The sequence below is a fragment of the Micrasema longulum genome, unplaced genomic scaffold, assembly GCF_059751315.1.
Source record: "Micrasema longulum isolate JH-2025_06_02 unplaced genomic scaffold, ASM5975131v1 h1tg000244l, whole genome shotgun sequence".
Classification (NCBI taxonomy): Eukaryota; Metazoa; Arthropoda; class Insecta; order Trichoptera; family Brachycentridae; genus Micrasema; species Micrasema longulum.
The window spans coordinates 841,307-867,593 of NW_028277449.1; the positions used below are offsets into that span (position 1 = coordinate 841,307).

General features: G+C 32.3%; 1 protein-coding gene and 1 long non-coding RNA gene across 6 annotated transcripts; one reads left to right on the forward strand and one right to left on the reverse strand.

Annotated features, from left to right (window-relative positions):
* Window positions 1-1,029: 1,029 nt before the first annotated feature.
* Window positions 1,030-26,287, reverse strand: LOC148283378 (uncharacterized). 3 transcript variants are annotated; one of them, XM_088223629.1, is made up of 7 exons: window positions 26,200-26,276; window positions 26,066-26,109; window positions 16,468-16,585; window positions 11,468-11,662; window positions 8,771-8,957; window positions 7,308-7,598; window positions 1,030-1,314 (listed from the first exon to the last, which is right to left on the reverse strand). In XM_088223629.1, the coding sequence occupies exons 2-7, from the start codon at window positions 26,071-26,073 to the stop codon at window positions 1,253-1,255; spliced, it is 861 nt and encodes a 286-aa protein (XP_088079755.1). In that variant the 5' UTR covers window positions 26,074-26,109; window positions 26,200-26,276; the 3' UTR covers window positions 1,030-1,252. The 3 variants fall into 3 exon arrangements, with proteins under 3 accessions (XP_088079755.1, XP_088079753.1, XP_088079756.1); XM_088223627.1 differs by having other exon boundaries at window positions 26,066-26,287; XM_088223630.1 differs by lacking the exons at window positions 26,066-26,109; window positions 26,200-26,276 and adding an exon at window positions 15,392-15,529 and having other exon boundaries at window positions 16,468-16,583.
* Window positions 20,183-24,495, forward strand: LOC148283379 (uncharacterized). 3 transcript variants are annotated; one of them, XR_015821871.1, is made up of 4 exons: window positions 20,183-20,334; window positions 20,429-20,519; window positions 21,350-21,877; window positions 24,403-24,495. It is a non-coding gene; the product is annotated as an uncharacterized LOC148283379 (long non-coding RNA). The 3 variants fall into 3 exon arrangements; XR_015821872.1 differs by lacking the exon at window positions 24,403-24,495 and having other exon boundaries at window positions 20,429-20,609; window positions 21,350-22,191; XR_015821870.1 differs by lacking the exon at window positions 24,403-24,495 and having other exon boundaries at window positions 21,350-22,191.

Here is a 26,287-nt window from a genome sequence, read left to right on the forward strand (position 1 = left end):
TATCCCTGCTCAATACAGGGCTCTTGGCTTTAGAGCTTGGGATGCGTTTTTTTTTGTAATACCTATATACGAGAATGTATTTCTACGAAAAAATCAAATGAATAAATGAAAATAACTATGCGACCTAGAGTATGTTGATGATGGGGTTATAATTGACGATTCAATCAGAGGTTTTCAGTCCATTGTAAATTATTTCAGGCCTAAATAGGTACTCCGCATACATGGGTTTAAAAATCAATATTGCAAAAACTCATACTTTGTAACATTTCGTGCCTTGATGTCTAACATTCCTTGACTCTGTCAAACCAATCCACCAAAAGGTCCGAGAGTTTCAAATATACGGGAGTATGTGTTACAGAAAATGGCAGATTGCTCTCTATAATAACTAGGAGTGCAGTCTAGGAGTGGCAGGAGGCACATTGAAAAGCATGGAAGCTGTCTGGAGATCGGAAATTTACTCAGTGAAAACCAAATGCCGCCTATATAATGCTTGCATAACATTTATTCTCCTCTATGGATACAAATCGTGGCACCTCACTTACTAGGGCCCAAAACAGAAAAATACTGAGTTTTGAGAATAGGCGTTTTTTATTTGTTAATAGACTATCAATCTTAGGTATCGTATTATCATCGCTACGATTTTTTAAAGTTTTTCATTTTTTTTATTACTCAGCGCATAAAGTCACTAGTTCCCTTTGGTGAGTTGTTCCGATTAGTGGGTTGGCTTCCTAGAAACTGGAACACCACAACACTCTTTATCATAGGTTGATTTAGAAATAATTGTGATGACATTTAAAGTAGTTCATTTTAATTATTTTTTTGATGCATTTTAGAGAAACTTTTGTCTTACAATTTAATGCTTTAACTCTTACTGCGCGCAAGAAATCATTTTTTTAAATCCGATTTCCCGTAGCACTGAACTACTTCATCGGTAGAATAAGGGTGAAGAGGAGGGCATAATATGTTTCAACGTATTTTATATTTGCATGTCATTATTTTAAAATATATGAAAACATTACCTACAAAAAGGCTCGTTCATAAAACATTTATTCAAAAAATAAAATACAATACAAAATACCATTAGACAACATGGCGTTTGTCGCTGTTGAGTATTCCAGTAATGAACAATTCATGGCAGTGCCATTGGAAAAATATGCATCATAAATAAAAACACAAATAAAGTGAAAAACGAGAATCGTGTCAACAGGGAAATACAAATAAAAAAAACGATTTAAAGGCGTTTTTTTTTCTGTCAGCAAGCAGCTTTGGGGAACGCGGTTTTAGGGTGTTCTTCAACCACACAGCAGCAACAATCTGCAAAACATAGTAATATAAATAATTAAAATCAACAATAAATATCTATACACAAAACGAAAACATATTTAAGATAATTGAATGAAAAACTATTAAAACTATCATGTTATTAAATAAATTCAGAGAAAAACAGTTTTTTTTCTGAATCCGAGTAAAAACAGCATTCCTATTTCAAATAGTATTTCCAATTATTTTTCTCTGTATTTAGCGTAATTTATTTTATCTTAATTTTTACAATATTTTGAGTTTAAAATGATTTATTTATGATTTTATGTTTATTTCTAAAGAAAACCTTAATAATCAAAGGAATACCCTGCAAAAAATCACTTTATGTATAAATGAGTAATAAAGAATATCAAGAGCGTAAAAATAAAATCAAAAACATAATAATATAACTAATGTCTTATCAATGGGACAGCCTAAACAAAACCCTCAATTAAAAATATGCTCTGAAATACATAAATCAGCATACCATATAAAATATTTGGGAATAATTATTGATAAATATTTTAAATGGACAGAACACATAGAATATATAACACAAAAAATTAAAAAACTTTCCCATATCTTCAAGTCGATACGTAACATCTTATGCCTAATTCAACTCAAACAACTATATTTTATTTTATGTAACTCAATTATAACTTATGGCATAATAGGATGGGGAGGCACTAATAAATTGATATTAAAACCTCTCAAATCTGCTCAAAAATCAAGCATTACAATAATTTTTAAAAAGCCCTTCAGGTACCCCAGCTTCAAGTTATTTGAGAAATATTCAATATGTTACCCAAAGATTGTAAAACCATGACTCGGATTTAATTTAATACATTTGTAAAAAATGGTTACTGGGTTTAGGTCGAGAAAAATCGGAAAATTTACTCAAAATACATTCCTAAATAAGAAATTAATATTGTATAACTGTATAGTAAATAAAAAAGTAGGTAGTAATGTTATTGATTATTTTTTGCATAAAAATGTCTGCCTTAAAACAGGTTGTACCTAGTTAGACAGACTAGACATGATCCAGAAAAATCTATTACCTTAGTGTGTATGTAGTAGATAAAGTAATTGTTATTTTTGTTAATAAACTATGATTATTATTATTATTATTATGTAATATATTAACTGCGATTTAGTAGGACATATAAGTTAATCAGGATTTACAAGGAGACGGTGATATACCCCCTAAATAAATAAAAATAATAAAAAAAGTCTATATAAAACATAGACATCTAAATTCAAATTGAATATTGAGCATATTATGTTATAATCGATTGTGCAGATGTGTTGTCTGAAATTAATTTCAATTCAAAGGGTGAACCCCATCTAGAAATATTCCGTAGAAACACGAGCGGACACCATGAGAACGAAAAACCTGCTAAGAACATTAGAAATGAGGGTCCTCAGATCGATTACCGGAAACACTGAGCGACCGGGTCAGAAATGACTTTATAGGGGAAACGTACATAATCGAAGCTATAGTGTTCTCGAGCAAATCCCGTAGAAGATTCTAGAGAGGTCACATAAACAGACTTAGCAGCGATAGACTGGGGTCCATCGCAGCCAAAGAAATGGCGTCCAGACGGCGCCCATCAGGAAGACCTCCTAAGCGATGGAAGGATAGTTGGGCCGAATCACGGGAGAATGAGTAGTCTAAGTAAGAGAGATCGTCAGATCTACAAGAAGACAACAAAGAAGTAAAAGAAGACACCCATTCGTCGGGCTTGACAGATAACACCATTGAACACAACCAAATGCAACAACAGAACAGCCCGAAATTCTCTATTATGAAGAGCAATTTGTACTTTTTCAAATATGAGATGTACGACAACAATTCGGCTCCCCGCTACAAACGGAAGCTGAGTATCATTGACACTATATTATAACTAGACTTTTTTTTATCTAAACTAAATCTACTCCAAATGTTTGTAGACAGACTGGATCTTCTCCCTAGGGTGTTATTTAGATGTAAATTTGTTGCAGCGGAGAGGGAACACATTTTTAAGAAGGGAATATGGAAATCAAGATATTTACAGGGCTTATGACTTGTCGTTGACTGATTTAAGTGGCCACTTTACACACTGTGTAACATTGACTATTCTACCCATGTTAAAAACACCCACATTTCCTTAAATTTCTCCATCTGTTTGTTAACTTTTGTGAAGTCAAAGAGCTAAAACCTTTATCACGTGAGTGAGATCATCCGTCCGAACCATTTCACCTACTAGACAACGCCTGAAAACATTATTTATTTTTTTATAGTTCTCTTATACCAGTTAGTTTAACGAACAATGTTTAGACTACGTCCTACGTTTTGTAAAATGGTTCAGCCGGATGAATTTAATTAACATGATAAAGGTTTCAGCTGTTTTATTTCACAAAAGTCAACAGATGGAAGAGTTGAGGAAATGTTGATGTTTAAACACAGGCAGAATGGTGAATGTTACACAGTGTGTAAAGTGACCACTTGAACTAGCCAATGTCAGGTCATAGGCCCTGTAAATGTTTAAACTTATATATTCCCTTCTCAACGATGTTTTTCCTCTCTGTTGCAACAAATTTAGATCTAAATCTACTCCCATAACCACACACACCACATTCGACACACACCACATTCGACACACTCCACACACCACACTACGAACACACAAAACATTAAAAACAAAAATGTAAATAATATCATGTTGTTCTCAATACATTTTTTTGTCTTTGTTAAAAATTCAAACGGTATACCCTATTTTGGGCTGTGCAGGTGCGTAATTTTTACGATTTTAGGGTTATGGTTTATTATAATATAGTATGCATAACATTAACTTTACTATAAATATATTTAAATTCGGTTTTTATAACGTTTGGCATTATGTAAAATAAATTAGCATTTTTGAACAATAATAAAGATTGACTTCTAATAAAATAGAATGACACTAAATTTTCCCGTTTGTTTTGCTTGCATCGATTCTCTAAAAACTTAATGTCCAATGATACAGCAGTTAGATTATTGGGGACATTCAAGAAATTCACATAAAGTTTCAGTGCCCACATAATCAAATCATGGCCGCGGGCCCATGAACCCCGGGGAAAACCCTTTAAACAACTTTGACATTTGACCCTTAGCAAAAGAGTTAATACGCCACTAGGTCTAGTAATAAACATATTAAAATTGTCTCATGAATTATTTATTAGATGTTTCCATATTTTATTGCTATCAGAATATATTTTCTCTAGAATACACGACATTGAGTTTATTCGTGATCAGTTTGATTATAATTTCAGATGATTTGATTTGAGAGTTTTCTTAATAAGTCGAAATACGAACAAATCTCTAAATGTCTAATATTATAAAAATAACTGTTTTCTGTCCCATAATGAAAGCCATGTCAAAAAAATAAAAACACCAAGAAGAACGAGGTGTTTGGAATTATTTATACATTTAAATGTCAAAATTGTATTCAAGTTTAGATATAAATTTACAACCCCGCGCCCCGCCCGAAACATTAATGGTTCATTTTGACGGTTAAAGACTGATACCCGTATGCAGAGACAAACCTTAAGGTGAGGAAAGTACATTCTATTGTCTTCACCTTCTGGTTATTCTCTGCATTTGAAATTAGAATGGTACTTTCCTCACCTTAAGTTTTGTCTCTGCATACGGGTATGAGAATCGATGTTTCAGTTATGGTGAGATTTTTTGTTTTTTAGATGGGAGTTGCTTATTATTTTATTTATTTATTTTATTTATTTATTAAAAGAAAACAACAGCCATTACAACAAAACAAAAATATTTACAGATAAACGAAGACGTGAGGTTGCTGTTTAAATATGTGTTTATTACATGGCGAATAAGATATGAGTTATGTCGCACGAGTGTAACGGTGATGAGGAGTTGAAGAAACTTCACTTGAACTACATGTTGGAGCTGAGTTAACTGGACTGACTGACTGGTCGACTGAACTGAATTTGTTGGGCTGACTGACTTGCGTTGCTACATCCTGTGGTCTTTTTATAAGCGATGTTCCTTTGTAGTTCATTTCTTCATCGTAGGGACGATATGAATGTACTGCAGAACGACGCTTCCGATTTTAGAAGCAGTACTGTTAGAGTTGCATTTTAACGTTGTATTGGATTCTTTGTATTGGATTGTCATCGATTATGGACTATGAACTCTACATATGTGTATCTCGCCTAGTGATATAATTAGATTACATCTCTTTCTCTCAAATTAATGTTTGATACCGCTTTTACATATATAAAATAAAGAGATTTTTAGTATTATTCAATTAAAATCTATAACCTACTTCCACCATCTATTAAAACAATAAGTAACGAAATTATGTTCAAAAAGGCTATAAAAAAATGGAAAATGGAGCTAGGTAGAAGTGAAATGGATTGTCTCATTCACCTAAACCAATATTGAATCAGCTGCTCCACAAGTGTATTAGGTTTTTTTTTTCTTTCATTGTGCGTTTTGTAATATAAATAATATAGATGTACATAAATTAATTATAAACATAAATATGTAGTGTTTAAAACTGTTTGAACATTTTGTTAATTATCCGTGTTTATTAAGTTAGTCTTCTTTGTTTATTCTCAAATGAAAAAAAAAAAGTGTATTGTTAAGTGTCCTCGGCACGGGTAACCCCAGTGAGGTCACATTATTTTTATTTTTAATTATAGATTGTATGAGAAAAAACATGAATAAATAAAATAAATAAATACATTTGTCTCAAGGTACTCGATATTTTGTCATTATTGAAAATCCTGATGGACAAAATATTTTATTTAAAATGATCTTATATACCTGAACCTGAGATTTTATTTTTTTATTACGTGTTCAGCTTTACTTGAAGATTACAAAAAACAATTGAGCCAGTAATATTCATAGTAGTTACCGAGATATGAATTAAATCAATATAATTTGCAAGGCCTAGATCTGTTTAGATCTAAATTTGTTAAAACGGAAAGGGAAAACATTTTGATATGGGAACATGAAAGTCTAGGCATTTACGGGGCTTACGACCTGTCATTGGCTGGTTTAAGTGGCCACTGTTCAGCCGGATGAATTTCACCCAGATGATAAAGGTTTCAGGTATTTTACTTCACAAAAGTCAACAGATGGTAGAGTTATGGAAATGTCGATGATTAAACATAGGAAGAATGGTGAATAGTACACAGTGTGTAAAGTGGCCCACTTAAACCAGCAAGCCGTAAGCCTTGCAAATGCCTAGATTTCCATGTTCCCTTCTCAAAATGTTCTTCCTCTCTGTTGCAACAAATTAAGATCTAAATAACCCTCTAGAGAGGAAATCTAGTCTGTCTACAAACATTTTGACACACTCAAAGCACAGTTGAAAATGTTTATATTTTATTTAACTCTTGTGTGGATGTGATGTCACACTAGTCGACATAAAAACTTGATATATCTCTCTTATTTTTTTAAAATGATGAATTCGTATTTTTTGTAATCTTCAAATGGACATTTTCACATCCGATTTGGAAAGTAAAATTTTTATGACTATGCTAAATGTTGATACTAGAAATATTTATTCTTGCTACGCAAAGAATGAATGTCCGCTGATTCAGCAACACATCTATACAGATACCTTATACAAGAGAGGGCACGAAGATATAAGTCATAATAATGAAGACAGAGACGCTGTTCTGCGGCGGGTGCTGTGTAAAACAGATTCAGTCTTCAGTCGGTTGATTACAGTGATGGGGGACGCACGCGCGTAACATAAGCGGCGTATTTCTAATTTCTAATTTATTTTGCTATAACAGGGCTAAATTATATGTTTATTTGCATTAATTATGGAAAAGGAATTATCAAACAATATGTCTCCATGTATTTTTAGAATATTCCGTATTTTAATGGTGGTAACGCGATGTTACATCACCGCGGGCAAAGGAATTATTTACCACAGTTTTTTAAGAGTTAACGAGGACGTTCAGTGGTACGAGTATTACAAATTTGAAATAAATAAACATCTCACCATCGCAGCAGTTTTCCTCCCCTCCGCCGTCCGGACACTCCTCCCCTGGCGCTAAGTACGAAGCCCTGTATATGGTGTTGCCCTCCATGGCCGCGCAGGGCGGGGTGTAGGACCGCAGCGCCCACGGCGGGATCCAACGGGGGCGGATCTCCACGGGGCGGTAGCTTAGCTTCTGTACGGTGGAGCACTCCATTTTTGCGCAGGGCTTCGCGTACACGGGGATCGGCTTGTACGACGTCGGTCGCTTCTGGGCGTCCGGAGCCGGGAACGATAGTCTGTTCACAGTCTTGTCTGAAAGGCAAAAAAAGAAACGTAATCATCGCGAGAATTGGTGAAGTAGAATAATCGAAAATGGAACATTTGAAAGTAGGCTGAACGCTGTCAAAATGCGATCTCTTATCTCGATAGATGCACAAATGTCGAGATCCGTACATTGTGTAAAGCTGAGATAGGCATTAGCGACAAAATCAAGAAAGGAGCTCTGCGCTGGTTCGGACATGTAGAGCGAATGAACAGTGAAAGAACGGCTAAAAATATTTACAACGCGAATGTCGATGGATGCGGAAATAGAGGAAGACCGAGAAAGCCATGGCAGGACCAAATCCAACAAATACTTGAAGATGAACATGACAAAGGTCGGAATAATCGGTGCCCGTGCATGAGAAAATGTATGAATGTATAATAGAGAAAGCGAGATCTGTATGCAAAGATAGAGTGATGTGGCGTTCTATCCTCTCTGCCTACCCTCACGGGGAATTGGCGTGATAGTTTGTTGTTGTTAAGTGTGCATTGAAAACACCCCTAGGGTCTTTCTATCGGTTTTGCTCAAACAACATAGAGCAATCAAAATTGCTGTTGCCAGATTTTTAAAATGGGTTTTTGATCTAATCGACCGAATTTGAAAGAACTTTTGTGGTGCGTACATGCTCGAATTAAATCTTTACGCACATTTCTTGCGGGATTCAGTCAAGGAAACCATAAAAATATATGATATTAATTTTATGGACGATGAAGAACTTCAGCCCCACGAGAAATTGGATACAAAATATGTTTTCTTGCACGCGGTAAAAATTAAAGTGTTAAATTGTGGCGCAAAGTTTCTTGAAAACGTACAAAAAGAATAATAAAAAATATTATAATAAAAACGAACTACTCTGAACGATATGACTCGTTCATATAAATCAACCAATGATAAGAGAGCTGTGAAAGATATCCGGTTAACTTACCGTCAACGGACCAGAACTGACCGAGAAAAATCGGAAGAGAACCTTTGACCATGCGAAGTAATTTAAAAAAATTAAAACAAAAAAATCACAGCGCTGATAATACGATATATAGTAAATTTTTTTAAATCTTAGATTAGTTTAATAATCTATTAACAAAAAAAAATAATAAAAAAACCACTGAACCTGCTCATTGGAGAAAATTGTTATGGACACCATAAAGGTAATATGGACACTTACTTTCTAGCGGCAATTTGGAGTTACAAATGCTCATAATTGGCATTATCGGGGGCCTTCTGCTGGGTGGTTTTGGAACAAAGTCGTGTTTCTGCGTCGTCAGATCCTGCATAGGTCCCCTGCCTGTCAGATCATGGTTGCAAGGAAGAATCATACGTGTTCGCTTCACATCGTTAGGCAAGTATGAGAGCTATTGAGAAAAACAGATAAAGCATACATTTATCAATCTCCACGGAGGCGTAAGTATAGCCTGTGAGCTCGCCAATACATGACAGATGACAGTAAACATAACCATAGAAAAACATTGCAGTTGAGCTCTCAGAAGTAAAGCAACGTGAATGCAGCAATGCTTGAACTACATGTCAATAATATTCTAATAATAAATCATATTATTTGGACATACGGAACTTTAAAGCATACCTTGGTTTCATTACTAATAGTATTTTATCGGTTAGGTAGGTGTATTTAAAAAAAAAATGTTGCGTACCTGAAAAAAGCACAAATAATTATGTTTTTGTAAATGATGTCAGTAGCGACACTCAGAGAGTGGCTTTGTGACGTTTTGACATTTTTTATAAGAAATTCATGGCGTAGCCGAAATACTGTTATAAAAACGAGAATGTTTTTGTTGATTGACGTTAGCAGGCGCTACCCAGGGGCGACTTTGTAACGTGAGAAATTATTTAAAAAAAGAGATTCATGGCGTAGCCGAAATATTGTAATTAAAACGAGGATTTTTTGTTGATTGACGTTAGCAGGCGCTACCCAGGGGCGACTTCATGACGTGATGAAATTATTAATTTAAATATTTTTTTTCATTTTACATAGTGTAGCCGAGATAAGAAATTGCGTGGTGTTTCGAAATTTAACCGTGTAGGTAGCCGCCTAGTTACAATATTATTTTTGTATTTTTATAACTCTTGTTTTATAATGTTTATGTTTTTATCGCTATAAGAATTAAACTAAAGATAGTTTTTACTTTTAATCGCTATCCGTTTATAAAATTATGTTTGTAACACTCAATAATATTTATTTTTCAAGTATTCAATGTTATTTTTGCATTTTAATTAATATTGTTAATATAAAGCGTATTTTTATTTATTCGAATTTACTAGACTATTTTTATTACAAAAAATAAAAATGCATATTTCTCTATGTATTTTTCTGTTATAAACAATCTATTAAAATAATACACATCAAATTTCCATTGTCTGTTGATTTGATTTGCAATCTTCTTTTTTTTTTCGATGGTTAAAACTCTAGGAAATTCAAAGACAATAAAAATTTTACTGTCATATATTGGCGAGCTCACACGCTATACATAGCCCCACGGATACTTACGAAGATCGCATCAGTGCAACCAATTTTATGCATGTTTTTATCTGATTAAAAACTAAAATTAATTGATAGAAAAAAATGTTGTATTTCATGTTCTATATCAACAATACAGACATATAATTTAGTAGAGGCAAAGATGTTTCTTGAGAAGGAATAATATTAAAATATGTCAAAGATGAGGTTATATAACATGGTAATTGTCTGATGCTAGTAAAAGTCATTGTGTAATCAACGGTTTGCCAGTGTTCTGACAACAACTCCACGTACACAGGTGGCTAAATAGGTACTCGAGGTTAAAAAGGTGATAATAGAACACTTAAGATTTCAAAAATAAATAAAATAATACTGTATCACACAAAAAATAATGAGATCTATCGCAAAAGGGTAGGTATTTTTATTTCAATCTTCTTGGTATGAAAATAGGTTTTTTAACAAGCGTGTTGTAGATGCTTATTTTAATAAACAATTATTTTTTTATATTATATTAATTTCAAGCGAGCAGCTAAAATCTGATATTATGCTTAATTTTAATGAAAGTTAGCTGTTGGCGCACTTTAACTTTTCCGAAACAAATCTAGTCAATGTTTAAACTCCTCGAGACTACACATTGAGATCAGCTCTTGTTCCAACCATCAACAACCCTATTGCTCAGGAAATGCTTCCGTGGATTTAGATTAAATCTCGTTTTCTCCAGCCTGAGACTGTGGCCTCGAAGAGAAGCATCTTGCTTAAGCTTGAATGTGGGATCCAAATTTGGGCAGATATAGTGACTGCTGACTATATTGTATGTCTCAACTATGTTTTGAGTTTTTCCAAATTTTTGTAGACAAGGACTGGATTCAACTCCCTAGGGAGCTGTTAATACTAACATATTACAACAGACATGAAGAAAATTTTACACAAGGGAATATGGAAGTCCAGGCATCCACAGGGCTTATGACCTGTCACTGGTTGGTTTAGGAGGCCACTTTACACACGATGTAACATTCACTATTCTGCACATATTTGAACATCTATATATTTCTTCGACTCTTCTATCTGTTGACGTTTGTTAAGTTAAAGAGCTGAAACCTGAAAGGTAAGAGCTGAGCTCACTAGGCAACGCCTGCGTATATTTTTCATTTTTTATACTTTTTCTTGGAACTGGTAGATTTATCAACAATGTTTTGAGTTTGTTCATTTTTTTGTTGACAAGTACTGGATTCAACCCCCTGGGAGCTGTTAACACTAATTTAACTCATTTGACTAATTCTGCTTGTACTAGGAGTAGGCTCAGTATATGAATGGGTCTTCAACCCATTCCATCTTTGAAATTCTACATAGAATGAGAATGAATATGAACCATTGCATTTGCAAGCTTACTTTTTGCACTGTATCTCCGGACATTCTCCCACAGGACCTGATGAAGTTGCCGATGGGCAGCACTGCCGGGGGGCGGAATCCCTCCACGGGCTTGTACGACAGCTTGTAGACCGTGCCCCCTTCCATGGCCTTGCATGGCTTCTGATAAATGTTCCGAGGGGCGAATGACTCGGGAATTGGCGGCTGGCAGTAGCGCTGGAAATGAGATGAAAAAATTACTGATTTGAAAGAATACATCGAGATTTGCTAAGAATAAACGTGAATATAGTTTTGAAGCGAATTATTGCTAGCGCTGTATATAAATTTCGTAAAATGCTTGGATTTGTACTTAGAGACTCGAAATTTTTTAACAATACTCTGCAATTTGCACATTGTGTGATACACTAGTCGGCAGCATGCTAGAATACTGTTCCATAATTTAGGACCCCTCTGAATCAAACCACATTCTTGAAATAGATAAGGTTCAAAAGCCATTTTTGAGATACTTACATATTAAAGAAAAGAATAATTATCTATTCTTGTATCCATCATTATTCCTAGCAGGGATGTTAGATTACAACACCTTCGAATCTCGTCATCTGTAGTTCAGTCACAAATAACTATCGACGTGCTAATAAGCGACGTGATAACAATTTCTCATCATGGTTGTTTATCGTATTCGCAATCACAATGGAATATCCGTGGACACCTAATATTAAATGTCAAGATATTTATGTTTTGCGACGTATAATCCTGCGGCGCAATCACATATTTGAATTTCACCAGTGTAAATATGGAAAATATTCCAAAACTGCAATTTACATTTATTTATTGATTATTTATCATGCTATTTATTACATTTAGCCAGCGGTTGGCTGCTCAAATGTCAAGAAAAGCAGTCGCCATAGTAATTGTAAATTAATTTAACTTTTTAGTATACGATACGCCTTCCTTTTTTGCAAATGCAAAAGATTATATTATTTTTTAATAGTATGCGACGATTTTTCGCCAGTGAAGTGTATTTATTTACAAGGAAAACAAATAACATACTGACACGAGCATTAATATAGAGATTACACACGCGTTGACTTATAACTGCGATAGCTTAAGCATGTTCATTATTGTTCATTTTGATCGCTCAAATACTTAGCATGTTTTTAAGCACGTCGATAGTTATTTGTGATTGAGCTACTGGAGTGAAATTTTTCTTGGAAAACATTTCTACAAGCTGATTTATGGAAGTATATTATTTAATTTATTATATAACATTACAAATAGAGCATGAGAACCTCGGGATTCTTGCTGCGAACGATACGGGATTTTGAGTCTATAAACATAATGAAAACATTGTATATTGCCCTAGTGCGAAGTCAACTCGAGTATAACTCAGTTATATGGTCACCGTATTTTAGGGTTCATGTTAAGGACATCGAAAGAGTTAAGCAATTTTTTTTGCGTTTTATCAATTTTAAATTAAGTATACCGATTGAATACATAAATTACACATACTTAAATGATTATTTAAACACCCAAACTTTGGAAAACAGACGAAAATTAAATGACTTGCTTTTTTTGTTTAAAATAATAACATCAACGTTCGATTGTTGTGAATTTATCAATTTTATTAATATGCGAGTGCCTGGTCGAGTTACCCGATGTAATACTCTGTTCTACTGCGGTCCATCATCGACCAATTACAGCGCGAATTTACCAATAGTGCGGATGGATGTACTCGCGAACCAATATGCTAACAACATCGATGTCAACAATATTTTGAGTTTGTCCAAATTTTTGTAAACAAGGACCGGATTCAACTCCCTGGGGAGCTGTTTATATTAACATATTACAACAGAGATGAAGAACATTAAATTACCTGGTCCATGAAGAAGTATAGAAATTGAAAAAATAATATTTTCAGGCGTTGCCTAGTATGTAGGTGAAATAATTCAATTAGATGAATCTCACCCGCATAAATAAAGGTTTCAGCTCTTTAACTTCACAAACATCAACAGATGAAAGAATTGAAGGAATATAGATGATGGCGGCCTCCGTGGTGTAGTGGTCAAGACGATTGACTCATGCACGGAAGGTTCCGGGTTCGATTCCCGGTGAGAACACAAAAATTAAAAAATGTGATTTTCCTCAAGCCTGGTTGTTCTGTAATGTAATTCACCACAGTAATTGGGCCTCCTGGCCTGTTGTGGCGCAAAAAAAAAATTAAATGAAAAAAAATTAAAAAATATATAGGCAGAATGATGAATGTTACACAGTGTGTAAAGTGGCCACTTAAACCAGCCATTGACAGGTCATAAGCCCTGTAGATGCCTGGACTTCTATATTACCTTCTCTTAAATGTTCTTCATCTCTGTTGTAATATGTTAACATCGATGTCTTTAACGTGATTCTTGTGAATTTTAAATATCAATGTATATGTTCCATATCAAATAGAACTTAATATTCTGTTTATATTGTATTTTATAACATTATGTACCTAGCGACTTTAAACCTTTAAATGCAATTCTGTAGCTTTTTTTAAATTTTATTTTTTAAATTTAAAAAAAGTTATTATTATTATTATTTTTTAATTTTTTTAAAAACCAACTAAACTTCTAAACATAGTTCTATATTTTATTTCTTTATATTTGTATTTTTTTTAAAATTTATGTTGTTTACACACTCATCTTTTTATTTTTATACCAACTATACTTCTTAGCACTGATCGTATCTTTTATCTTCTTATATCGTATTTTTTTTAACTTATGTTGTTTATATACTCATTTTCCTTTTTATACCAACTTTACTTCTAAACACTGTTCTATCTTTTTTTGCTTTATATTGTATTTTTAAAATTTTATGTTGTTTATATACTCATGTTTTATATAACTTCCATGTATGTAAAAGCCTTATGGGCGTGAAAAATTAATAAAATAATAAAAATAATAATCCAAATATACTGAAAGAGAGTTTGTATGTTCCCAATTATTATACTAGAGCGAGACATTTTGCACTGTTTTACGCACTCAGAAGCCGTACAAATGCAACACAGAATTCACCCATTAATAGGGAAATTTGCTTGCTGAATACGGCATCTGCGGATAAAATAGACCAGTTTTTTGACATATCGAGAATTTAGCAGCCATCTGCACTATATTAATTAACTTTCAACTTATATTTAAAAATAATGCAAACTGCAATTGTCAAATAAATAAATATAAATTGAAGATTTTCTTAGCGTATGCTTGCAGTCTACTAAAAAACGGCTACCGGTGGTCTGCACAGTTTAATTTACACTCACTGAAGTTTTTTTCGGAGCTATTTTCGTCATTTAATAAATACCCCAAGGGCGCCTTACAAAGTGATTCTATCAATTCTCATTTAACTATTATTTACAAAAAAAATATTGATTTAATTTGTTAGTAAAACAATTAGTTTTGTCAAATTAACGTTTCCTATCGTTGTAGATATAGCATATTTAAGCGTAAGGTGTCCGCTAGTTCATCTGGAATTCATAGTTTATTTAAAAATATTCCAGAGCAGAGTTGTACATTGACATATACATTTTCCAACAGAGTTTGTATTCTACCCTCTGTGGAAAACACAGTCAATGTTATTCATAAATCTAGTGAACAGCAAACATTCCTTCTAATATTAATGAGAGAATATTCGACTTTTGCTATCTCTTATATAAATAAACAACTTATTTTATTAAAAATAATGGTTATGTAAGTGTGCGGATTTGTGTCATATTTTCAGTGTCGCAAATAGTGCGAGATGGTCTCAGTAATATAAGTTGACTCATTTCTGTCACATCTTTAATGGTTCAAATAGTTTATGTTGAATATTTCTGTTATTTGTACAAATAACTCGAATGTCAAAATGAAATAAATTCTAAATATCAGTTCTGAAGTTAAATAATTGGGTTCGTAATAACGTTTTTTGGCTCACCTAAAGAATTAGACTTTTGTAGTTTTTCTATTATGTCCACCCATCAAAGATTTGATATTTGTCTCCACTCATTAAATGCAATATTTTTCCATATTTTCTTAAACACTCACTCTCTTCAATGCGATATCTGAACGCTCCCTACGGGGTAAAGAAAGCGTTGCTAGGGCGCAATTAGTACGTACATTACGTGCTAGTATAACGCTTTTTCACTGCAGAAGCTCAATCACAAATAACTATCGACGTTCTTAAAAACATGCTAAGTATTTGAGCGATCACAATGAACAATAATGAACATGCTTAAGTTATCGCTGTCATAAGTCAACGCGTGTGTAAGCTCTAAGCCAACGCTCGTGTCGGTTTGTGTTTTGTTTTCCTCGTAAATAAAAACAGTTCATTGGCAAAAAATCGGAGTTTACCAAAAAAAAAACAATTTATTGCATTTGCAGAAAAGTAAGGAATATCTAATACAAAAAATGAAAATATTATTACAATTACTATGGCAATTGCTTTTCTTAACATTTGGCTTGCCAACCGCTATCTAAATGCAAAAAATAGCATGATAAATAATAAATAAATAAATAAAAATAGCAGTTTTGGAATATTTTCCATATATACACTGGCGAAATTGAAATATATGATTGCGCAGCAGAATTATACATTGCAAAACTGAAATATTTTAATATCGGGTGTTCACGGATGTTGCATTGTGATCGCGAATAGAAATTGCTATCACGTCGCTTATTAGCACGTCGATAGTTATTTGTGATTGAGCTACTGGATTATGTTTTTTTTAGTTCAGTGCCGAAATACGGCGTTTATCAGCAAGAAAATTATAGTACATGCTTGCAATACAAAATAAATGTTAGACATGTTAAAATTGCAAGAAAATATTCGTAGCGGCTTAGATACAAAAATACCTGGGCTGGTATTCCAAACGCTCTCGCGGCCGTATTATCTCATGTATTTACATACAAAATACACGAGAAAAACTGTTTTCTCGTGCCGCCAGAGTGGTTCAGAAAAGCACCCTAGGTCTAAATTTAGATATTTACAAATACAAAGGACTAAATCAATACCCCCTTTCGCTTTTTGGGACAGCAGCAACATTTGGACGTCTTCCTATCCTGGTTCCTCGCTGGATTAATACTGACTGGTTTTCCCGAATAGTCGCAGCAAAAGTGGCTTTTTGTTTTTCTGTAAATATACAATTATGTGTCTGATAAAATATCATAATCCATAGTCATGGATTTTGTAACCAGACCATACAAGTGAATAAACAGTTTACCCTTATTTATTTATACATTTATATACACCACTTTAACTCTAGAGTTGTAGGATTAGGTTGCTGAGAGTTTTTGGAGCTTCTAATCTAGTTAGAGGTGAACAGAAGACACGAGGTTGCTGTTTAGTGAGTATTTATAACATGGCAAATAAGATACATAACTTAGTTGTGTAGCGCGAGCGTAGCGGCGTTGACGGGTTGAAGAGACTGCATTTGAATTACATGCTAAAATTGAGTGACTGCGTTGAGCTAAAAATAATATTATAATCTAAATAGCAACGCGAGTAATCCTAAGTAAGCTCAAATCCTGATGATGAAGAAGCAACCTAGAAACCGTTCGACGTATAACTCTGTAGGGTTCATAGTCGATAATCGATGACACACACGTGTTAACGTATTTCTGAAATAGAACTGCGACCGATGAAGCAAGTCATCGTTTTCTATAGAATCCAATACATAAATTAAGTTAAGGTGATTTATACAAATTTGTAAATAAATACGTGTGAAATGTTTTACCACAAGTTAAAAATATTTTTTATATTAAACATAGAATCAACAGTTTTTGCTACTGTTCGTGTAATTGTAATTTCATGAGAAAGAATGACAATATCTGACATAAGTCCTCAGCGTAATTTGCCAAATTCACAGTGAAAGGAGCAATGTTTTATTTATTAGTTCATAACATATTAAAAACTTATATAAACTTTTAATAACATTACAATTTATGAAATTGAAAATGAATAAAACCACTCGATTTCTGACGAAAATAGTTTTTCTGTAGTCTGAGCCAACTCAATCGAAAGACCGTTGGGCTTTGGTTTTCGGGTATGTGGAGAAAGTGCTTTGAACTAACAAAAGTAGCCTATAAATGTTTTAAAATTGATTGTAAAAAAATTGAAACAAAAAAAATAATGGTTTCAGCGTCACCGACATATTCCGCCGCAACGAGGAACTTCAGCCCTACGGGTTGTTAGATACTAATATGGTTTCTTACGCGCCGTAAAAAACGGCTAAGTTTCTTGAAAATGAAAACGTAGCTATTGTTACTAAATGTGTTTATTTATACCGGGGCTGCGTTCAAATATGAAAAAATTCCATAAATATTCTATTAAAATGCTAATTAAAAAAATGCATATAAAAATTTTAAAGATATTCATTTTTGACGTATAAAAAAGTTTTTTATTCAACGTTAAAAATCAAAATTCGATGCTGGTGGATCGCAATCAGGATTGTACCTTAAATTCCTTATAATTTAAACGCATTTATTTCTTTTCACTGGATTTCGGGAAACTCAAAAAAATAAATTAAACCACGTTTATTTTATTTCAAAACCTTATTCCTATCAATGCATCCCTGTGCTTAGCATAGCTTCGCAATTGCGCCGCTAGGCGTAGTTCGACGTTCACAAAAAAAATATTTATATTAGAATATAAATTGTTTTAAGCTTTGTCAATCACTCATGAACAAATAAAAAGTTACATAATATTTTTTACAATGCTTATCCAAATGGTTTTTACACTCTTTTGTGACACAGGTAGACATTTTGGTTTCGATTCTAAACGTCACGCCTGGCCGCCGCACTATGCAAAATGGTAGAACAATAGTATATCATAAGTGATTCTCACCTATTGGTAAGAACACATTTCTATATATTTTAAAAATAGTTTAAGAGGCAAACTATAAAATAATGTGAAGAGTTTTAAATTCAGTACATATAATTAAAAACATTTTAATGCCACAAACTGTATTTTTTTACGGAGACGATTTTAAATCTATTTACTTCATCACTTTAAAAGTTAATTTCTTACTTAACTTTTTTTTTCTTTATACATACATTGAAATAATTATACATTAAAATATTATTTTTAAAAAAAGTTCGAGACTTTTGAGATTGACCCACGTCTTCCCATGCTTTACATTTAATGTTTTTTTGTAGTATAGGCATACATAAAAAACATTTATAAAAATTAGCTGCCAAAAAAAAATCACGAAGTTTTTATGAAAAATGTGATAAAAATCAGAAAACCAAAAACCGCTATCTATGGCGGTTTTAAATGTAGACTATTTATGAAAAAAAAAATCAGTTTGTTATTCATTACTGAATCATTTATTGATATAATTAATAAGTATTTGTCATTTTATAATAATAATAATAATAATAACCCATCGATATCATAATATTTGGTTTGTATACATATTATAATAAAATGAACACCAATTTTTGTGATTGCAATGTTAATTTCAATATTATTTTTAATATTTTATTGTATGAAAATAAAAATATCGTAATAAAAACTGTGTCAAACTGTGTCCAATAATCCCCCCACTATGCCCTACTTTTGCCGAGCGCAATCGTGATGTCGCCGCGTAATGTGGTTTGACGGGAAAAAAAATAATCATAACACAAATGTAAGGTTAAAAAAAAGCAATCTGTTAATTTTTGTAAAATTTTATTGTACACGCGGAGACATTGATTGACACAACAAAGTAGAGAAGTAAAGAGTCGTTGAATAAGTGTAATTGAATCAATGAACTTTTAATTAAAAATATAAACAAATTTTATTTTACATAAAACGGATATTTTTATATCATGTTAAATAATATTTTATGTTTTAAAGATAATGTTGGTCAAATGTTTACGATAGAGTTGTTTAATTCGAAATCCAATTTTCATTAGTTCTCTCATTAGATGAGCAAAGTAGGGTAAAAAAAATACTACCCTGGCAACACTAATGAAATGTTCATTTTGTTTCTTCGACAATCTGACAGAGGGAAAAATAATTCAATTTTTAAGTAATGCATATGCTACTTAAACATTCGTTTGCTTATTACACATGAAATGTGATACCATCATGTTTCTTTAAGTTCCTAGCAGTATTTCTACTATTTTTTTTAGGAGTCAACACGGCATAGTTGAATTCAAATCAGGAGTTGCGTACTGAGCGACGTCTACAAAGAAACTAAAAGCTATGGTTTCCTAAGACAGCGGTACCGTCACAAAGCGGCCGTCACGGGACGGCGGATGACGTCATTAAAACGTTGACTATGTAAATCAATGGCGCTGGTTTCCTAGAGAGCGTTGACCGTGAACGTAACGTCGAAGCAACGGTGCCGCCATTTGCAGGACGGCCGTCACAGCGGTGCGAACTGTTTTCGAACGGTTTTTGTCGCGAAGCGGTGACCGTTTAGCTGTCAAAATGAGTGCAAACGTGGTGCGGAATGTTGAAAATGACGAAATATTGATTAATTTTGTAAAAATCATGACGATTTATGTAATGGACGGGCAAAGACTATTAAAAAGTCGAGTTGAAACAAAGTTCGTGAAGAAATATCGGGACAACGCTTGAAATAACAAGTATGTACTAAAATGTAAATAACAATAGAATCATATAAAAATAACAGAGCAAATGTTTATAAGCTACAAGAAAAAAGCTAAGCATCTATCATAATGCTATTTTTCTAATTCAAAACATTTATTATAACATTGTTTATACGTAATAGATTCCAAGGAATCCTAACCTATTTATTGTGTCTGCAGATAATTGGTTGAATTCTATATTAAAATTTCGTAAGGTATCCAAAGTAAAATGCTTTTATTGGATTCAATTATCCTTTTATTTTTTTTATTTACAAGGGTGTAAAATGTGACGCATTTTGTCTTGTAAGGACATTATCAAACTTTTTATTAGATTACCTTACCAAATCCTAACCTATTTTGAAGTTGACATTTTATGAAATAACACACAACATTTCAGATTAAAAGTCACATGGGTGTGATTTAAAATAAGGAGTTCTCCATGAATATTAAAGAGCCAAGAAAAATGCCTGGAACATAATCTTAACAGAGTTAGTTTGATGAATTTTAAATAAAATATGCCCTTTGAACATGAAATGAATACAACAAATTTGTCGATGGATACAAATAAGTATACCAATGTAATTCTTGTATGAACATTACTATAATATTTTTTCTGCATTAATTATTACATTTATTTATTCTAGAAAGCTACAAACACCAAAGAGTAGTCACCAATATAAACAATTTTATGTTACAACTGAGAGGGAAAACATTTTTGAGAAGGGAATACTGAATTTGCGTCGTAGGTGAATTGGTTCAGGCGAATAAATCTCACCCAAATGATAAAAGTTTCAGCTCTTTTACTTCACAAAAGAAAACAGATGGAAGAGTTGAGGAAATGTGATGTTAAAACATAGGTAGAATGGAGAATGTTACAATGTGTAAAATGCCTACTTAAACCAGCCTATGACAGAGCATAAGCCCTGTAAGTGCCTAGACTTCCATATTCCCTTCTCGAAAATGTTTTCCCTCTCTGTTGCAACAAATTTAGAACTAGATAACTCCCTAGGGAGGAAATCCAGCCTGTCTGCAAACATTTGGACATACTCAAAACATTGTTTTTAATGAGTAAACTTATGGCACAGAAAAACGATTAAATGTAGACATACTTGGGACTTATTAATACATTTGTTCCAGGATTCTTATCACCGAATTCAATTAAATAATATGGTATGTAAATGAGCTCCCATTTATATTTGAGACAAGTTCAAACTAGTTTTATAGCAACTCCATAAACACCAGTAATAAGTTCTTATTTAGATACATAAGGTAGGTTGCAATAACTTTCCTGTATATTAATTGTGAATTTTATTTTCAGAATAAGTACATACTACAAAATTATTTTCACCCAAGTGCAGATCAAGATACGAGTAGTGAGAGGGTAGATACTCTCCCGATAGTACTACTAGATTTGCTGTGCGAGTCGAACTCAAATGTTTGCCAGCAGAAATTACTAGGCTCCCGAGCGATTTCTTCACTGCCTCAACATGCAAGGACAAGGGGACATTCGTCAACGACCTACGACTCAGACTCGCAGACATCAGACAAACACCAGGCATCCACCACAGTCCAAAGAAAACCTTTATCCACAAAGAACTTCTCAACATGAGCCACGTATTTATATTTACTGACTGCCACAGAAGACCATTCCATAACGCCATACAATGTAGAACAGACGGGAGACAAGACTTTCTGAAATCTACCTTCACTATTGTGATGGAAAAATCCAATGACACCATACCCACAGCAGTACTTACTTCGGACTCACCAGATCCACCTCCAGGAAGGCAGACACTCCCCTGAAATGAACACTTCCCAGAATAATACTGATCATAAAAACAAAAATGTACTAATAAATATGAGCAAACTATTTTTACCTGGATGCAAATTATGTTTTATATACCTCTTATGAATGTACACATTATTGTAATTCCATTTTGTATTATAATTTTATATGTATTCTTCTCCGTTTTTTAGATCATGAGAAATGTAGTTTATACTCACATAATATATTTTCTATTACATAATATTTATGTAAATTTAGGATTATAATGAAAAATCCTCAAGTATGCTATACTAAAATGATTTCGTGTTTAGCATTAGGTCTTATACTCATATATATACATATAACTCATAAAATATTAGTTCTTTATACAAATATGAACCAAACTCTTCTTCTTTAAATATCTCTTTGTAAAAAGAGATATTTAAAGAAAAAAAGAGAGTTAATTAAAAAAAACATCTTAAAAAAATAATAACATAATATTATGGTAAAAAAAGCAATATATTATTTTTAAATGCTATTCTAAAAGTAATTCAAATAAGTTTAAAAATATAAAACCAGCAGTGAAAAAAGAAAGAATAAAAGTCTTTCAAGTGAAATGTAAAAGAGCATCAGAAATTCAAATATATTAAAAAAATATTTTGTACTTTCTCCAGCCTGTCAATATAAGTAATGTATTGTGGATTCCAAATTATGGATGCAAATTCTAGGTGAGTACTTACATAGCTATAATAGAGTAATAATGAATTGATTACAATGTCTGATTTGTAATGACAAATGTATTCTGTATGTTTGTTGTTACTATGTAAAATACTATATTATATTTTGACAGACTAATAAAATGAATTTAATTATGATTCAAAAAAGTTGGATATATACTTGTATGATAGGGAGCAGATGATATTCCTAAAGAGTTAAAAGTTATACAATACTGTGTTGTGGGGTACATAAATTATTAGTTAAACGCTGAAGACATTTTGGTTTCGAACTTACAGTTTGTAGTTATGTATATTATTACATATGAAAGTTATAAGTATATATTATGGTGTCTGTAAGAAGTAAGTGTATAATAATTGTAATTTTTCAGAAGAAATCTGTACAGTTTATATATAGTAAGCAATATTAAGTTCTGATGTTCCAGTATAAATTGTTACTACAATTATTACAAGTTTATATATGTATATTAAAGAAAACGTAAAGTAAAGTGAATTCTGGTTCTTTTGTTTTACAAAGAGATATTTAAAGAAGAAAAGTTTGGTTCATATTTGTATAAAAGTACAAATATTATATGAGTTACATATAATATATGCGTATAAGACCTAATGCTAAGTAATCTCACGAAATGTAAGAAAGCATCAGAAATTCAAATGTTTTAAAAAATATGTTGTACTTTCTCCAGCCTGTCAATATAAGTAATGTATTGTGGTTTGTAAGTTATGAATGCAAATTCTAGGTGAGTACTTACATAGCTATAATAGAGTAATAATGAATTAATAACAATGTCTGCTTTGTAATGACAAATGTATTCTTTATATTTGTTGTTACGATGTAAAATACTATATTATATTTTGACAGACTAATAAAATGAATTTAATTATGATTCAAAGAGGTTGGACATATACTTGTATGATATGGAGCAGATGATATTCCTAAAGAATTAAAAGTTATACAATACTGTGTTGTGAGGTACATAAATTATTAGTTAAACGCTGAAGACATTTTGGTTTCGAACTTACAGTTTGTAGTTTATTTATTTATTTTATTTTATTAAATATTTGGGTAAATCATAAGAACGCAAATATTTCTTTTTTTAAAAAAATAAAAAATAAGTATTAAAAACAACAATTTTTTAACATAAAAAGACCAATTAAGTTTTCATAAATTAAAAAGATATAAACATTAAATGTGACAAAAAAATAAAAAATAGATAAGAATTTTAAGTGAGAAAAGAATAATTAGTTATGTATATTATTACATATGAAAGTTATAAGTATATATTATGGTGTCTGTAAGAAGTAAGTGTATAATGATTGTAATTTTTCAGAAGAAATCTGTAGAGTTTATATATAGTAAGCAATATTAAGTTCTGATGTTCCAGTATAAATTGTTACTATAATATTTACAAGTTCATAAATGAATATTAAAGAAAACATAAAGTAAAGTAAATTCTGGTTCTTTTGTTTTACAAAGAGATATTTAAAAAGGAAAAGTTTGGTTCATATTTGTATAAAAGTACAAATATTATATGAGTTACATATATATGGGTATAAGACCTAATGCTAAACAAGAAATCGTTTTAGTATCGTTATCGTTTGAGAATTTTTCATTATGATCTTAAATTTACATAAATATTATGCAATAGAGAATATATTATGTGAGTATAAACTCCATTTCTCATGATTTATAAAAAGGAGAAGAATACATATAAAATTATAATACAAAATGGAATAAAAATAATGTGTATATTCATAAGAGGTATTAAAAACATAATTTACATAAAATTTTGCATACTATAAAACTATGTAATAGTACTTAATGTTTCCTAAATAAAAGAAAAAAATATTTCTTTCTCTTATTTCTGTTTACAGGATATCATGATTTGTTCACCAAAACACTAGAAATTGGCCCTGTGAAGGAATAGAACGCACCAAGATCAGTTACAAATAAAAATGTAGTTATTGCATATATTATTTTTATTTAATCAAAAACATACACCTTTTATTTTATAAATTATTATGTAATGTATTTTTTAAAATTATTTGAGTATGATCTTCTTCTTCTCTGGTCTCAATCCTGGGATTGGCTGGCAGCAATTCCTTTCATTCTTCTCCTCCATTCCTCCCTGTCTTGTGCGGCTCATTTAAAGTCAACATATGATGAGCAGCGCACGTCCTCTAATAGGTCCTCCAGGTACTCTCGGCATGGGCATCCCCTAGAATTTGTTTTTGTAATGGGAAACGTTAATGTAAATATATGTAATTGAAAAATGTAAAAAATTGTATTTAATATTGTGTAAAAAATCTATTGCACCTATAACTTTAAGAAATCCTCTCATACAAAATAAGCCGGATATAACTACATTTGTTCTGGACACTGGCTTCATTATAATATAGTCCGGTGTTTTTCATGCCAATTGATGTTGATGTTGAAATAGTTTGGTGACTAAATTTGTGTATATCAGCAGAGTCGTCTTGAATCTGGAAAATTTATCAAAAGTTAATATCTATAGGCATTAAACATTTACGTATTTAAAATTGTCAAATGAATTGACAGAAACGATACTTACATATTGCCAAAATTATTATTCATTACATACCTCATTACTACCCCAGTACCGAATAACAAATAGGCCCTGGAGTTCTACTGGTATTTTCTCATCTCGTTTGTGTCCTTCCAAATCGAGTTTTACTAGAGTAATTATGCGCCTCATATTTTCCTTCGAAAAACAGTATTTTTCCTTGAATTCACTGTCTTAAAAATCTTAAAAAGAGTTGACTCTTTTTTTAATACAATTTTCGTGCACGAGAAGGTCGCATGCCTTCGAAAATGTTTAAAATTAAATAAAACTGTGACAAACTATTCATAAATAACGACAAATATGACAGATCGCATTCTAGGGCATATTTTTGACAGATAAGCTGCCGTGGCCGCCAGATATGACAACGTTTTCCTAGGAAACCACTCTCTAGTCACCGTTTCGGCGGCCGTTCACCGCATCACCGTTCGTACGGCCGTTAAGATATCGGCACCGTTTTCCTAGGAAACCCAAGCTTAATGGGTCAAAACGTAAACCTACTCATTTATCAGTAGTTTAGTCGCCTTCTGTTTGATGTGCGTATGCGGTTTCTGGACCATTCTTAATTCTATGCCTTTAAGGCTTCTCTATATTCGAGTTTTCTTTTTTTAATATACCTCTAAAAATAAACGAGTTGTTGACTTTTGATCCGAAACCGACCTTTATTTTCCATAGTGCGCCGCGCCGGTCGAAGAACATCTAAATACGCGTTGCGCAGGACTTTGGGAATAAGTTAAGTGTCATCATGTTACAGTTTGTTAATTGTTATTTCTAATTATCTACTTATTCCATGAATTAGAATGTTTTTATTAATGAAACTTTATATGTTTTGATTTCACAATTGCAGCGATTTTTTTTTATTACCCCCGACGGCAAACTTCTGCCGAGCATTACCCCGGATCACGATGAAAAATTCATAAAGTAAAGTACGTTTTACAAATAAAAAATATACTCACCCCGTCATGATTCTTTAGAATTCGATACAGAAATTTAGATTTGCCTGAAAATTTTATGAAAGGTACAAATTTAACAATCGTTTTGCTATTTCAACCAACGATTGGGTACATTTTTATGAAACTATATAGTAAACCTGAAGAATTTGAAGGGATCGACAAAACAGTTAAGTGATTCGGAAAAAATATTTTAATTGTTCGCTTGTCTTCGAATGCGAAAACTGG